Here is a 13,673-nt window from a genome sequence, read left to right as displayed (position 1 = left end):
TGGGGTGGGGTTAAACCACGACAACTTCTTAACTCCCACTTTGCCTTGAATAAATTACTACCTGAACTACACTACTTCAGTGTTTTCAAATGAGGGGATGTTCAAATGCTCTTGCCAAAAAGACTATGGGTGCCAAAAGACAGGTTGGCATTGAAGCAAACAGGTTCAGTGAGAAATATCTGTTCCTCAGAAAGATCCTTGTTTTTTTCCTTAAACCACGACAACTTCTTAACTCCCACTTTGCCTTGAATAAATTACTACCTGAACTACACTACTTCAGTGTTTTCAAATGAGGGGATGTTCAAATGCTCTTGCCAAAAAGACTATGGGTGCCAAAAGACAGGTTGGCATTGAAGCAAACAGGTTCAGTGAGAAATATCTGTTCCTCAGAAAGATCCTTGTTTTTTTCCTTTGCAGCTACAGCACACACACTGCTTATCCTGGTTCTCAAATTTAACTGACATGATTGACAAATTTCATATAGTTTGCTAATTCTGATTGAGCTTGTTTCAACATAATATTTGAAATGTTAAAAAATTTCCTTTTCTTTTTTCTAATTGATCCACTTAACATGCCCTGTTTTGCTAAAGGCAATTCTGCCTCTTGGAACTTCCAAGGAACCTGTCTTCATGCCAGCAAGTAAGGCTTTGAGTTGTGCTCATCTGTTTGGGTTTTTTTTAAAGATATTAAATAACTTAATTTATAGACTGCTGCAAATCCTCACTTTCTTCCTCATCTTGTCCAGTCATAACAGGACAACCTAAAACAAGGGTTGAAAGCAGAAGCTACATGAATTCAAATTTAGACTAAAGGTACTTTAGAGCTTAAATAGAAAAGATCTTTACTACTGCATTATTACAGTATTAAAGGTGCATTAGGAGATACTGTTGATTTTCCATCTTTCCTTGTCCTCAAATACATGTTCCATAACGCTCAGTAACCAGGAAAAAATTGAGGGCCTGTACTGAAACGACAGTCAGTCTAGAAAAAGTAATAGTGTTTCCTCACTGAGAGATTAAGTGTTTATTCTTTTGCAAATAAACTAATTAAAATCAGACTTAGTGCAATTAGTTATGCAATGTGTCCACAACACTCTGCAATTAAAACACCCATTGCAAGGAAGCTAGGAAAGAATTCTATATTTAAGTTGCTCAAGAACGTTTGTCAAAAGAAGATTGTGATCTCCTCTTGGAGTGGGTGTCACCATCACTCATTTGCAGCAAGCCCTTGAGGAAATTCCTCCAGCTACAGAAGTTCCTCTTTCACAGGGCATGAGCCTCCACGCAGAAGCTTTTCGCTTGTTTCTTTATTATTATTATATAAATACTTTATAGACATTACTTTCCCCCTAGTACCTGACAGCAGAATTTATAATGTGCCAAGTTAAATAAGCCTGCACATATGAAAACCTTGCCTAAGTCAAAGTTATATGCTTTCATTCTTAAACAAGTTTATCTAATTGGGGTAGATGCCTCTGGAGATGCAGGCACTTTGGCATATAAGAAGTACATTTTACTTTATCTTTTCCCCTCCCTAATTGAGCTTAACTCACTCTTACACCAGAAATATGACTCTTCTCCCAAACCTTTTCACCAGCCTATTTAATCCTAAACTTGATTTTGTCAGATTTTTTTTCTACAAGAAATCTCATATGCCTCCAGAACATAAAATAAAAAAACCCCAAACAAACCCGAAAACCGTATGGGAATGTCTGTTACAATTGCTCCCAGAGTAAAAAGGGAAAGTGGTTGGTTGAGCAGTTGCTGGAGGGGCCGAACAGAGAGTTCTGCTCTACGGCAGGCTGTGGCAAGTAAACACAAGAGCTGGTGACCCCAAGGCAAGTAAAAAGTAAGCCTCAACTCTCTGTAGAGGGACTATAACTCATCTGCAAAGGAAGAGATCTGACAGCTACTGAGGCACACAGCACAGCTCCAGCATCCTGTACATCCACTGCAGCAGGCATGGCAGAGACTGCACAAACAACACTTACCCAGTTCTGGGAACCAAAATAGAAGAGGGAAATGCAGAAGGTGGAAGAAACAGTAGATAGGAAGTATGTAAGATTATTATTGATGACACTGCAATCTTATGGGTGATCAATAAATTCTAATACCACATATGCTGATATTACACTAGGTATCTAATGTCACACTCACCACTAGCCAATAGTCTGCAAACAGCCATTTGTGACCCTTGAAGAGAAGAAGCGAAGGACAAAGGCTACAAACAGTGACTTGCAAGATGAGTTTAGTTTTTTCTTTTGCCAAAGTTAAGGGACTACAACTTATAACAATATCTTCACAAGTCACTGCATCTCAATCATCTTCTTCCTTAGCTAATATCACTTCATGAAAAATAACAACAAATATAAACTGGGCAAAAATTATACTGCAAGAAAAACCTGCAAAGATGGAATCTGTTTCTACTAGGAACATTTTTAACAGGGACTGAAGAGGATACGTGGCCTATTCCAACTGTTACCTTTATCAGGTTGTCTAAAGCAAAATCTAAAACTCATGGTAATTAAAACCTGTGACTAAAAGGGAGGGCAAAGAGAATTGACAACTACTCATTTGGCATGATATGAGAATATGAAAAGAACACCAGTGACAGAAATCTGAATAAACAAGAAACGCTGAATTTGCTGATTCATGAATATAAGCTTGACTGTGTTAACATCTGGCAAAATATGGCCCAAACTGCAACACTGAAAGACATCCATATTATGAGTCTGTTCAGGAACAAGAGAGACAAAAGCATTATTCCATTTTTGAAAAAAAGCCACAGGATATAGTCATATAGCAGGATGAAAGTCTTTTCATTCCCACAGCTGAGGAGAATGTTCAACAGCAGTTGAAAATTTGCAGTGATTATAAAGATTTGGAAGGGGATAAATTCAGCTGAAGTGATACTATCAAGCATTCAAGAAAAAAATAACACATTTTTAAAAAGAGCCTAGAATGTCACACTTACAGATCTACAATGTGTTTTCTTTGGGGCAACAGGTGTGCATATGTTTCTTTTTCAATTGCCCAGTATACTTGAACGAGTACAATGGAAAGGCACAATTCAAAAATCAAAAAACTGCGGCATCACATAAACACACACACACCCTTTCTTCACTGCCATGCAATTAGAAAAATCAACTTACTTTTTCCTTGGTCCTCAATTCATTAAATATCTGCTGAATTTCCAATTTCCAGTCATCTTGCATGGAATGGAAAGACTCTTGAGGCATTTCAGTCATAACTGCCCCTTCAATGGCAGTAAGCTGTTCAAGAATTAAGGCAAACGATGGTCGGATATGAGGGTCCTGCTCCCAGCATTCTAGAATTTATCAAAATCCCGTCAGTTTTTAATAGTACATAGAACTTTTAGAATTACTACGTGAATTTCAAGTTACTTGTTACTGCATATTTCAAGTTCTAATGTGTTTCCTTTACCTGCAGGGCTTCACTAGTTTCTTCTCAATTTAAAGAGGTTATATTTACCTACTTATAAAAACAGTCCTCTGCTTACATGACTAGTAATTTTTTTTTCATCTCTATCTTTAGCATCTGAAATAGCAAAACTAATAGTATTGCACAGAAGGGGTACATATAAAAGGCAAAGAAATTAATTATACACAAGGAAATAGCCATTAGAAAGCAAAGTTTATTTCTCTCTAAAGTATTTCCAAAACATTTTTGACACTCGGGAAGAAACAATGAGGAAACCTAGCATTTGCAATTCTTCCCCTTGGGATTTTAATCTTCATCTTGTATTAATCTGTAGTATATCCTGCAATTTATGGAAATTAATATGATTTCAGTGTGAAAGGAATCTCTAAAATCAGAGCAAAAACTGTATCCTGTCACTAGTGAAGAACATATATGCAACACAGTAACACTGTATGACTTCCTCAGAATCACACCCAACTGTCTGTAACACCAGATTGCTGTGTAAAGACAAACGACGTACTGAGTACACAGCACACTATCAAATGAGCTCTTTATTTTGTGACCACATGACTATTACAGGCAAGGATACACACCCCCAAAAGATAATTATTTAAATACATAGGAAGGAACAACATAGCTACCTTTCATTAGTTTTGCAAATGGTTCAGGGCAGGTGGATGGAATGGGCAATGTAAGCTTATTGACAGCAACTCCATAAGCCACAGCAAGGCCATCAATGCCACGGTAAGGAACTTCTCCTGTAAGCAGTTCCCACAGCAACACTCCGTAACTACAAAAGGTAATTTTATTTAACAGTTATTTTCTGAATACTGACACACTGTTTACTCAAGAATAAACAAGTATCTGTCCAACTATGTACTGAAATTCATGAGGATTTCTCAGTCAAAGGTGAGTGCCTTGAAGAGTCAGCTCTACTTCTGTCATCTTGCACCTTTCCACTAGTAGCGATTAACCCAACTGGATGCAACTTTAAGACTGGCTCACGCTCCTATTCAAAATGTATTCCTCAAGCCACTTCCATAGAAATGTTAGTATTACATATATCTGACTTAGAATCAGAAGCCTGAATTACAGGAAAACAAGCAATTTTCTCCCCACCGAACCCGAAACAAACAAAACAAACAATAAAAAGAAATCCTCAGCAGAGCATTCAGGCCATTTCCCTTTCCAAATATTTCACAACAATTTACCTAGATGTATATGCTATTTATACTTTTTAAAATAATAAAAACTATAGAAACCCCCCAGCTTTTACTTGAAAGCCTGCATTGTTAACCCCCTTGTGTGCATATAAGGCCAGTTAAATTGTCACTTCCCACTGAAGATGCAACAAGATTGAGAAATTATTTCATACACACACCTAATTTCTATATACTAGAAAAAAACCCCAAACAACAAAAACCCAAACAAAACAACATTGTTTCCAGTAAAAGGTGGCGGCATGAAGAGATCTTTTCAGTGTCAGGTACAGAAATGAAGAATCATAGGAATTCTTATTGCAGCAACATTAACTAGAAGAATTTCTGCTATGCTCTCCACTCTAAAAGAAGAGCTGAGTGTTGCTTTTACCTTCTTCAGGTCTGTATGCCTGATGCTTGGCTTGTTCAAATGACCCAAACCCCTTCAAAGGGCTGGGACAGCATGTTCACTGCTGTTGCTCTAGAGCTCTTATGCTACCATCACTCATCACAGCCATTTTTGTGGAAGCAGGAATTATTCCTTTTGGAATGTAAACCTAAAGTGGAATTTATGACCGAGTTTGGTTTCTTGTTCCCCTCCTCCCCCACTCTGCCCGCCCCTCTTCCCTTCTCTTCCTGCCAAGGAACCACTAAGTATTGAACAAGGATACAAAGGACAACCTATTGCTGCTTTTGAATAGTAAAGTCAGTAGGCAAAGGGGAAAAAACCCCAGAAAAACTACTGCTCTTGCCCCTTCTCCTCAGGTGTGCAAGAAAACCACCTGCAAACTTTGCAGGACTGGACTGAAGTCTCCAGCATAAGGTGAAATCCACACAGCACTGGGGAAGTAAGGGCTATGCACCCCTTAATACTAGAAATACCACCTCAAGTAGAGCAGATGTGACAGGGAGAAGAACATATACTAGTTAATTTTTTCTATCTCTCTCTACTTAATGAGAAAAAGTCAGTCAGCATTACACAAGACCTTGCAACATCACTTTAATAGATAATAAAACAGCAAACTATGTGATATCAGCACAAGTACCATCAGTGCTTTGTTTATCCATAGTCTGTTTATCTAAGAGTTCTTTCCCCTCATAAAATCTTAGAAAACTATTGAATTTACAGTGCCAACACTTAAGCAAAAGCTGAGGAAAATGGTTTGTACCAGCCACCAAAGGACTAGAAGAGGTCTTAGGCTTCTTAATTTCCTCATGATTTTTCTGGTCTAATCTCTGCACTTGCTTGTATACTCAAAGAAGGATAAAATAATTAATTCCAACTTGGTTTAAAGCAGTGGTATTCTCACAATAATGAATACAACACTTCCTGTGGTACATACACATTTTATGCCTGATGGAGGAATTCTACTGAACTACAGCTCATCTGTGTGCTTAGAGAAAGCATAAGAAACCTCTCAGCAAGCACAGAATGTTCTAAAGTCAAGGAATTCCCTTGTTCAGACTATTCTATACATATTTTAGCATGAACTCTGAAGTTAAGCAGAACATTAAATATAACTAAAAAGAAAAAGTTGTGCCACACTATTAGCTTCAGTTGTGTTTACAATTCAAGCCTTTAATCTTAAGTAGTTCTCAAAAGTGCCAAGAAGGTGGTTGTAAAGTTTTAAACAGACCAACACAGTAATAGCCTGAGAGCATCTTTTAATGAATGCAGTCTTAATATCAAGTACCAAGAGCCAGTGCTGTGGGGGAAAAAGTGTGAGGAGGAAGCTTAAAGGCATTATACTCTTGTCATGCTGGAGTTTTTGGGAGGTACTAATCTATCATTATCTAGAACAACAACTATGAATTCTCTCAACTACAGAAGTAGCTGCTTTGTTCACTAGCCCACATACAATTGTCCTATGTATACAGACAGAACTTCTAAGAAATAGCTTTTTTAAAAAGAATAAAAGCCATGTCCCTTTCCATCGTCAGCAAAAGGCCAAAAAACACAGGCATAAGCTTGAAACACACATTTTTAAACCACAAAAACTAATACACTTTCAGAAGTATGTTAACTAGCTTTGTTATTAAAAATCCATTTTCATGCAGTCAAATGTGACTTAAGCCTTAATATACCTTGTTCCAGTGAACATTTGCTGGTTTTATATATATTAAAAGCTGAAAATCTGAAGGTTAAGTTCTCAAAGTTTTACTCCACAATCCATCTTCTAAAGCAGAGGTTACTAAGCACTGCTATATGAATCACTTCAAATTCACACAAATGTGCCAGGCAAAAGCAGCTGCTAATTTTGCTATGCAGTAAGTGCTTCCTAGCTCTGCCAAGGGCTTGTACAATAGAGACACACATTACTGGAAAGACCACTGCTTAAGCACACCATCAGCACTTAGAAATCCGTGGGCATATTTGCACTTTCAGGCTCCATACACAAACTCAAGACTGACATACCACTAAAATGTGTGATGATCAATGGAAGGGTAGGGCTGAAAGAGTGGAAATCTTGTTTGGGAATTAGGAAGCATATGCCAAAGAATAATAAATGTAGTGGTTAAAATTCCAGTTTGGAAAGCAAAAGGAAACACATGCAGGGCCTGGAAAGCACTAGTTCTGCTATCTAGGATGACACCTAAGAACATGCAGCCTCGAAGGGTCTGCATGAAAATACTCCCACAACATTTCCCAGCACTGGCTGATTCCAGAAGACTAGCTGCAACTGTGAGGTGCCTCAACTTAAGCAACCTCAACTGCTCTTTTTTTTCCTAATAGAAGGTCTGCAGGCTTCATTTGGAGACTCAGCACCCAGTACATGATGTAACAAGCTTAGTATTTTCCTGAAACACATTGTGTTTTTGTCCTTAGAGACACCCATACTTAAACTGGTAACCTGAATGCTTTTTAAAACAAAAACCACTCCTGTAACCAGGGTATTTTCTATTTGCTATTCCTTTAAAGAAAGAGTAAAGATAAGCAACAGAACAGATCAAGGTGCAGTAAGCAGAAAATCTTTAGAAGCCAAGAAGGTCTAAACTATACTGTAAAACACAGCCTTTCTACTTAAAAACCTCTCCTGTTAAACTTCCATCATTGAACTAAATACTTACATTTTTACAAGAGAGGCGTGCAGAAGAGAAGGCGAAGAAGAGAAATACTGTAGGTTCCAAAAATGTAAACTAATGTTGCAGCAGAATATAAAATAATTGCACCAAAGCATACCCCCTCAGATACCTAAAATCACAGCAACAAGACTGGACAGGACCTGTAATCAAGCATGGAATACAGCTGATTAGGGAAACGCCTACACCCAACCTCCATCCCGCAAAAGAAAAAAATTAAAGAAAAAAGAAAGAAAGAATGGAAAAACAAGAACGAAGCCAAAGATGTTTCCCAACTGGGCATCAACTCAGACTGATATAAAAAAAATTGGTTCCAAACACAAGACAAATGAGTGTCACAAAACAGCAGTGCAGATACAGAATCATCCTGAGCATACCAGAAGTATTACTTCACACTGTAGAATATCAGGCATCTAAGCAAAACAGGACCCTATTTAAGCATTATACAACACAGAACATGCATAAGAAGGCATGAGAAACCAGATTAACATCCTCCCCTCCTTCCCAAATAGCTGTCTTGGATCCTTCAGAGAAAACATATCAAAAAGAAAGGAAACACAGACTTTTCCGGGTGAGGCACAGCAGCTTTTAGATACTATTGTGCAAGCACTGCTTTTCTGCACTCACAAAACAGAGCTAAATTAAAACTAAAGTTTAAATTACCTTTCTACAATACATGTATCCCACACTACACCACTCAAAAATAGCATCCGTAGTGAGAGCTATATTATTTATATGATCCACAATAACATCTTTAACAAGAAATTCACAAATTTAACACAGGGCGTTTCCCACCTTTAAAATTAGAGAGCAAGTTAAAACAGTTTTATGCTGAATACACTCTCCTCACTACAGCTACTGGAAGCAAAATCTCTGTAAATGTAGAAGCTGAAACCTAGTGTTCACTTCTACACACAACCCTATTCTGGATTCCTAAAACCAGCACTAATTCAAGCTAATATTTGGCAAAGTTCTGGTCTGTAGCTTATTTTTATTCATCAGACATATAAGGTAATAATTGGCTAGTCCTGTTATTTAAGTAGATTGAGAGTTTTCAGACCTCTGATATAAAGCAAACATACCAATGTGACATCAATCATATCTTAATAGATCAAGAACATACAGTTATTTATATTAAGACTCCAGAGAAATACTTAGGTATCTTAACCAGTAGATACTTTAAAACAAGATTGCTCTCAATGAGATCTTGCTTTAAAAAGAAAAAAAAAAAAGTTCTGTTACTTTCCTTCTCCCTCCCCAATTTGTAAGTCCTGGATAATTACGGGTTGACCAAATGAAGTAGATACTTAGAAATGTGTATGTTTCTTAGAAGAGCTAAACTTGCCATATGTTGACACAATAGCCTATCAGACCACTCAGAACCAAATAAAAGTTCACTCAAAAACATCAACACAGTTCCACTGAACGTGGTCTTCAGCAGACAAGGTTCTTACCTCCAAATATCACTTCCTTTGGAAAACAGGGAGGATTTGATAACTTCTGGAGCCATCCATGCATAAGTCCCTGCTGCACTCATTTTGGTTGTTCTGTGCCACTCTCTTGCCAGACCAAAGTCTGTAATCTTCAGAGTTTTATTACAAATGTCATCATGTTCCATCTTCTCTAGCAACAAAACTGCAAAAGATTGAGTTTATAAATTAATGCAATGGCAATAAAAATAATACCCATTCCTGTTACTAATTTCAATACAACTTGCACTGCACACATAATTGTGGATTTTGAATGTTGTGAAAATATTACTGCAATTTTTATAAGCATGATAATGGTTTCTGATAATTCTGAGCTATTCTAAGCTATAAAAGCAAGAAATACCTACACTGCCATGAGTTCTTTAAGCAACTGTGTGAGTATATATTAAAACTAGCTCAAGAAATCCATTGGAGGTATAGAGCAAAGCACATAAGAAAAGCCCAGAATCTTAATGTCTCAGATGATGACTGGCTGCGACAAAGGTATTCATGTTGAACAAGATTCTGAAGCAATAAAAACAGCAGCAGTACTAAACAAAGTCCAAATGTTAAAAATTCTTATTTGAAAACAAATCAGGACACATATTGTCACTGTGTAAAATAATAATAATAATACTGAACCCAATCCTGACTCCTACTCATCTCAAAAGTATGTCATGAAACTGAAGGAGGCACAGAGAAGGACACAAGTCAAGTGCTCAAAATTACACATCCACAGCTACAAATAATGGTTAATAGACAAGAAGCCTTTACCTAGGAAAAGAAACATCTGCAAACAGAATCTACTTAACACCATCTATGGAATGGAGAGAGCTATAGAAACAACTGTTTGCAGTTTCTCAATACAAGATATGGACATCAGTGAGCAAAATTAGCAGATAAGAATCAAACACGTGGCAACCATTCACACAACACACAGGCAGGTGAAGTTTGGAATTATTGGCATAGTATGGCAATACTATTATTTTACATAGATTTAAAATGCACCTACACAAATTCACAGAAGACAACTTGATATAGAGCACTTATGCAAAAAAAAGTGGGTTTAAATTTCAAGAAATCCCTGGGCCACAAACCAGAACAAGGTGGGAGACTATATGCCAGGGTAGTTAATTTGCCTTGAGAGTACCCAACTGGCAACAGGACACTGGACTCAGATCAAATCCCTGTTATGTTATATCCAGTGCACCTTTATGAATCTTAAAGAGTAAATTATCCTTTTTTTGGCTGTTGCATCCTACAGTGTGTATTCAGTGTCAGACTTGTTTGCAACCCTTTGCTATTGGCAGAGATGTAATACTTCTTCACAAAACAGCATTACAAGAAAAAAGAATAGGGTTATTGTGTCAGAGCTCACAAGGATGGAGACAACAGCTGGAAACATTTTAAGACACCATGATTTTAATCCCATATTCAGTTCCTCTGTCAACGCATGTGGTAGCAACTGTTAATTTTAACTTTCTGTTAAAGTGATCTCCTGGGACAAAGACCAAAAATTAAATTAGAAGTAACAAGGATTATAAACCCATGTGCTCACCACCTGTATGCATGGCAAAATACAGTACATGAAACCCATTAATAAAAAAGCAGATGAAGAATTACCCTCCCTTACACAGGAAAAACTGATGACCTTGCAATTGCAATTGAAAGAAATAATTTTTACTAATACAGATGAATAACACTTCTACAAATATTAAAAAAATGCAGCAAACCCAGTCAAAAGAAAAAAAGTCACATTCTATTTTCAATAAGCTTCTTAACACTGAGTAGAAGAAACGACGACCAAAATGGTACAGACAAACCAAGAGCTCACCAATGAAAACCACCAGAACAAGTTAAATTCATGCAACAGTTTTTATATTTTTATACTTGAATCAAAGACCTATTGTTTGCTATTCCATTACAAACATGTTCAGCAGAATTCCTGACATTCCTTGTCAGTCAATGTGACCGAAACCAAAAACAGTCAGTCTTGCAAAAGGTAATAACTGGCATGTGACCAAGTTTCATACTACAACGGGTCAACGTTTCCTAGCAGTTCAAACTTCCCTTTCCAGATGGTAGCCAGGAAAACAACAATACTATACACAGATTACTTAGCAGCTGGGTAGTAAAAATGCTCAGCATAGCTGAGCAGCAGTCTAAGAGCTTACCTTGCAGTAGCCTAGCAACCCTTATTACAGCATCCTTCTGCCACTTTCATAGCTTCCTGGCCCTTGCTGACTGCTAAGCTGGGAGTTTACCTTGTTACCCTGTTTACTCAGACCCTCCTTGTTTCTTTTTCAAATCCATTAAATTGCCTTTTCTGGCTCCAATACACACATGCAATGTTAAGCTGGGCAAGAGTCAGTTTAGCACTTTTGGGCTGACTTTATAATTGTTCAGACTTTATTTCCCACGAAGAATAACGTGCATAATTACATTAGTGCTTTATTCCTAATACAAACTGCAACAAACTCCTAACGCTCCTGCAAACACAGCCCAAAATATAAGTACAAAGACTATTTGAAAACAATACCTAACAAAAAACTCGGATTAAATTAGGAATGCAGAAATGCAGGAAAATCCTATGACCTTATTTATTTTACATATAAGTAAGGACACAGGATAAGAATATTTATATAACCTTATTTAGTTTTACATAAGCAAAACCTGATACTATGTTTCTAAATGAATCAGACTCTAAGAGAAGGAGACTAAGTTTGATCTGAGAAGACTAATTTGCATCAAACTAATGTTTCACATTGGACTGTTACCCAAAAATGTCATGTACTACAGCCAGAAACAAAAAAATAAGTATTTTAAGGCTGTATATGACTCCTACTGGTAACATCATTTTCTACTGAATTCTGGGTTTAGTACATATCTCTTAGTGACTCCACCTTTCAACCATGAGATCAAGGAGAAAGTAAATTTATTAACATCATAGAGCAGAAGTCAGGGTGACATATGCCAGGCACTATTTGAATATAAGAGACAGTGCATACCCAGAACCATTTACAGCCGGGGAACAAAGAGATGTAATGGTATGTTATTTTCAATAATTCCTGAAATCAACAAGTTGAAGATAAAAGCAAAAAAATCCTTAAGTCAGAGAGAAAAATGAAAATCTTCAAATTCTATGCAATAAATTTGTATTAAAAGTGGTAGATACAGTATCACAGAATCAAAAAGGTTGGAAAAACCTCCAAGATCGAGTTCAACCTTAGACTGAACACCACCATGCCACCTAAAACACAGCACTAAGCGCCGTGTCCAGTTGTTTCTTGAACACCTCCAGGGACAGTGACTCTACCATCTGGGCAGCCTATTCAAATGCTTGACAACCCCTTCCATGAAAATATTCTTCCTGACAACCAACCTGAATCTCCTCTGCCACAGCTTGATGCCATTTTATCTTGCCTAGTCATTTGTTGCCTGGGAGAAGAGACCAACCCCCACCCGACTAAAACCCCCTTTCAGGTAGTTGTAGAGGATAAGGTCTCCCCTGAGCCCCACTTCTCCAGGAGAAACAACCCCAGCTCCCTCGGCTGCTCCTCATATAACTTACTCTCTAGATCCTTCACCATTGCCTTTCTCTGGACACACTTTAGCACCTCAAGGTCTTTCTTGAAGTGAGGGACTCAGAACCGGACACAGTACTCGAGATCTGGCCTTACCAGTGCTGAGTACAGGGTGATGATCACTTCCCTGGTCTTGCTGGCCACACTATTTTTAATACAGGCCAGGATATCATTGGACTGCTTGGCCACCTGGGCATACTACTGGCCCAGGCTCAACCACTGTTGACCATCACCCCATGTCCTTTTCCACCAAGCAGCTTTCCAGCCACTCTGCCCCAAGCCTGTATCGCTGCATGGGGTTGTTTTGACGCAAATGCAGGACCCAGCAGAAGCAAGACAATTTTGATAGTGCAGCAAGCATACAGGAGTATTCCAACAGTATCCATAACAAAGATACTGCTATTTAACCACACAGTCAAACAAAACCTTACACTCCTCAGCTGCCTAATCTATCAAAAAAGCCTTAAAAATCCAAGTATTACTCACCCTAGTGCATGGAAGAAGCTCATAGATTTATGAAATAATTCAGGTTGAAACAGAGTTCAAGATGTCAAACCCCCCAGTCAGAGCAAGGCTAATGTAAAAAGTGTGAATCTATGACCAAAAATTTTATTAATTTGTAATGTTATGGCACTCTATGACAGAAAAAAGTAAATCTATAATAAAAACAACTGAAATATATTCACTCAAGTATAGACATTATTTTAAATGTCAGAACAGATTTTGAAGAGAACTAATTAAGCACAGTAATTAAGGACTTCAAGACACAGAAAAAAACCCAGCAAAATCATGGCTGTTCCATTACAAACAGCTTACTGGTCCCATTTTGCACTAACAGAGGGTTTCTTAGAAAGCAATAAGCTAGCAGACCTGAGCAGCTGTGAGTACCTTTTAGGAAGT

The 13,673-nt window shown here is 37.7% G+C and overlaps 1 protein-coding gene across 1 annotated transcript in view; it reads right to left on the bottom strand.

The window, feature by feature from the left end:
* LOC103806140 (mitogen-activated protein kinase kinase kinase MLK4) overlaps positions 1-9,355 on the bottom strand; it is a gene marked incomplete at its 5' end in the record, with an annotated part of 21,159 nt that extends 11,804 nt beyond the window's left edge. The window contains 3 exons of the mRNA XM_009078817.1: positions 3,152-3,327; positions 4,082-4,230; positions 9,175-9,355. Of these exons, the coding sequence (XP_009077065.1) occupies positions 3,152-3,327; positions 4,082-4,230; positions 9,175-9,355 (506 nt within the window). The remainder of the gene's footprint in view (positions 1-3,151; positions 3,328-4,081; positions 4,231-9,174) is intronic.
* Between the last annotated feature and the right edge of the window lie 4,318 nt (positions 9,356-13,673).

The sequence above is a fragment of the Acanthisitta chloris genome, unplaced genomic scaffold (genome assembly GCF_000695815.1).
Source record: "Acanthisitta chloris isolate BGI_N310 unplaced genomic scaffold, ASM69581v1 scaffold9657, whole genome shotgun sequence".
Lineage (NCBI taxonomy): Eukaryota > Metazoa > Chordata > Aves > Passeriformes > Acanthisittidae > Acanthisitta > Acanthisitta chloris.
Note: the sequence above shows the minus strand (reverse complement) of the source record. Positions and strands in the feature narration are given on the sequence as shown.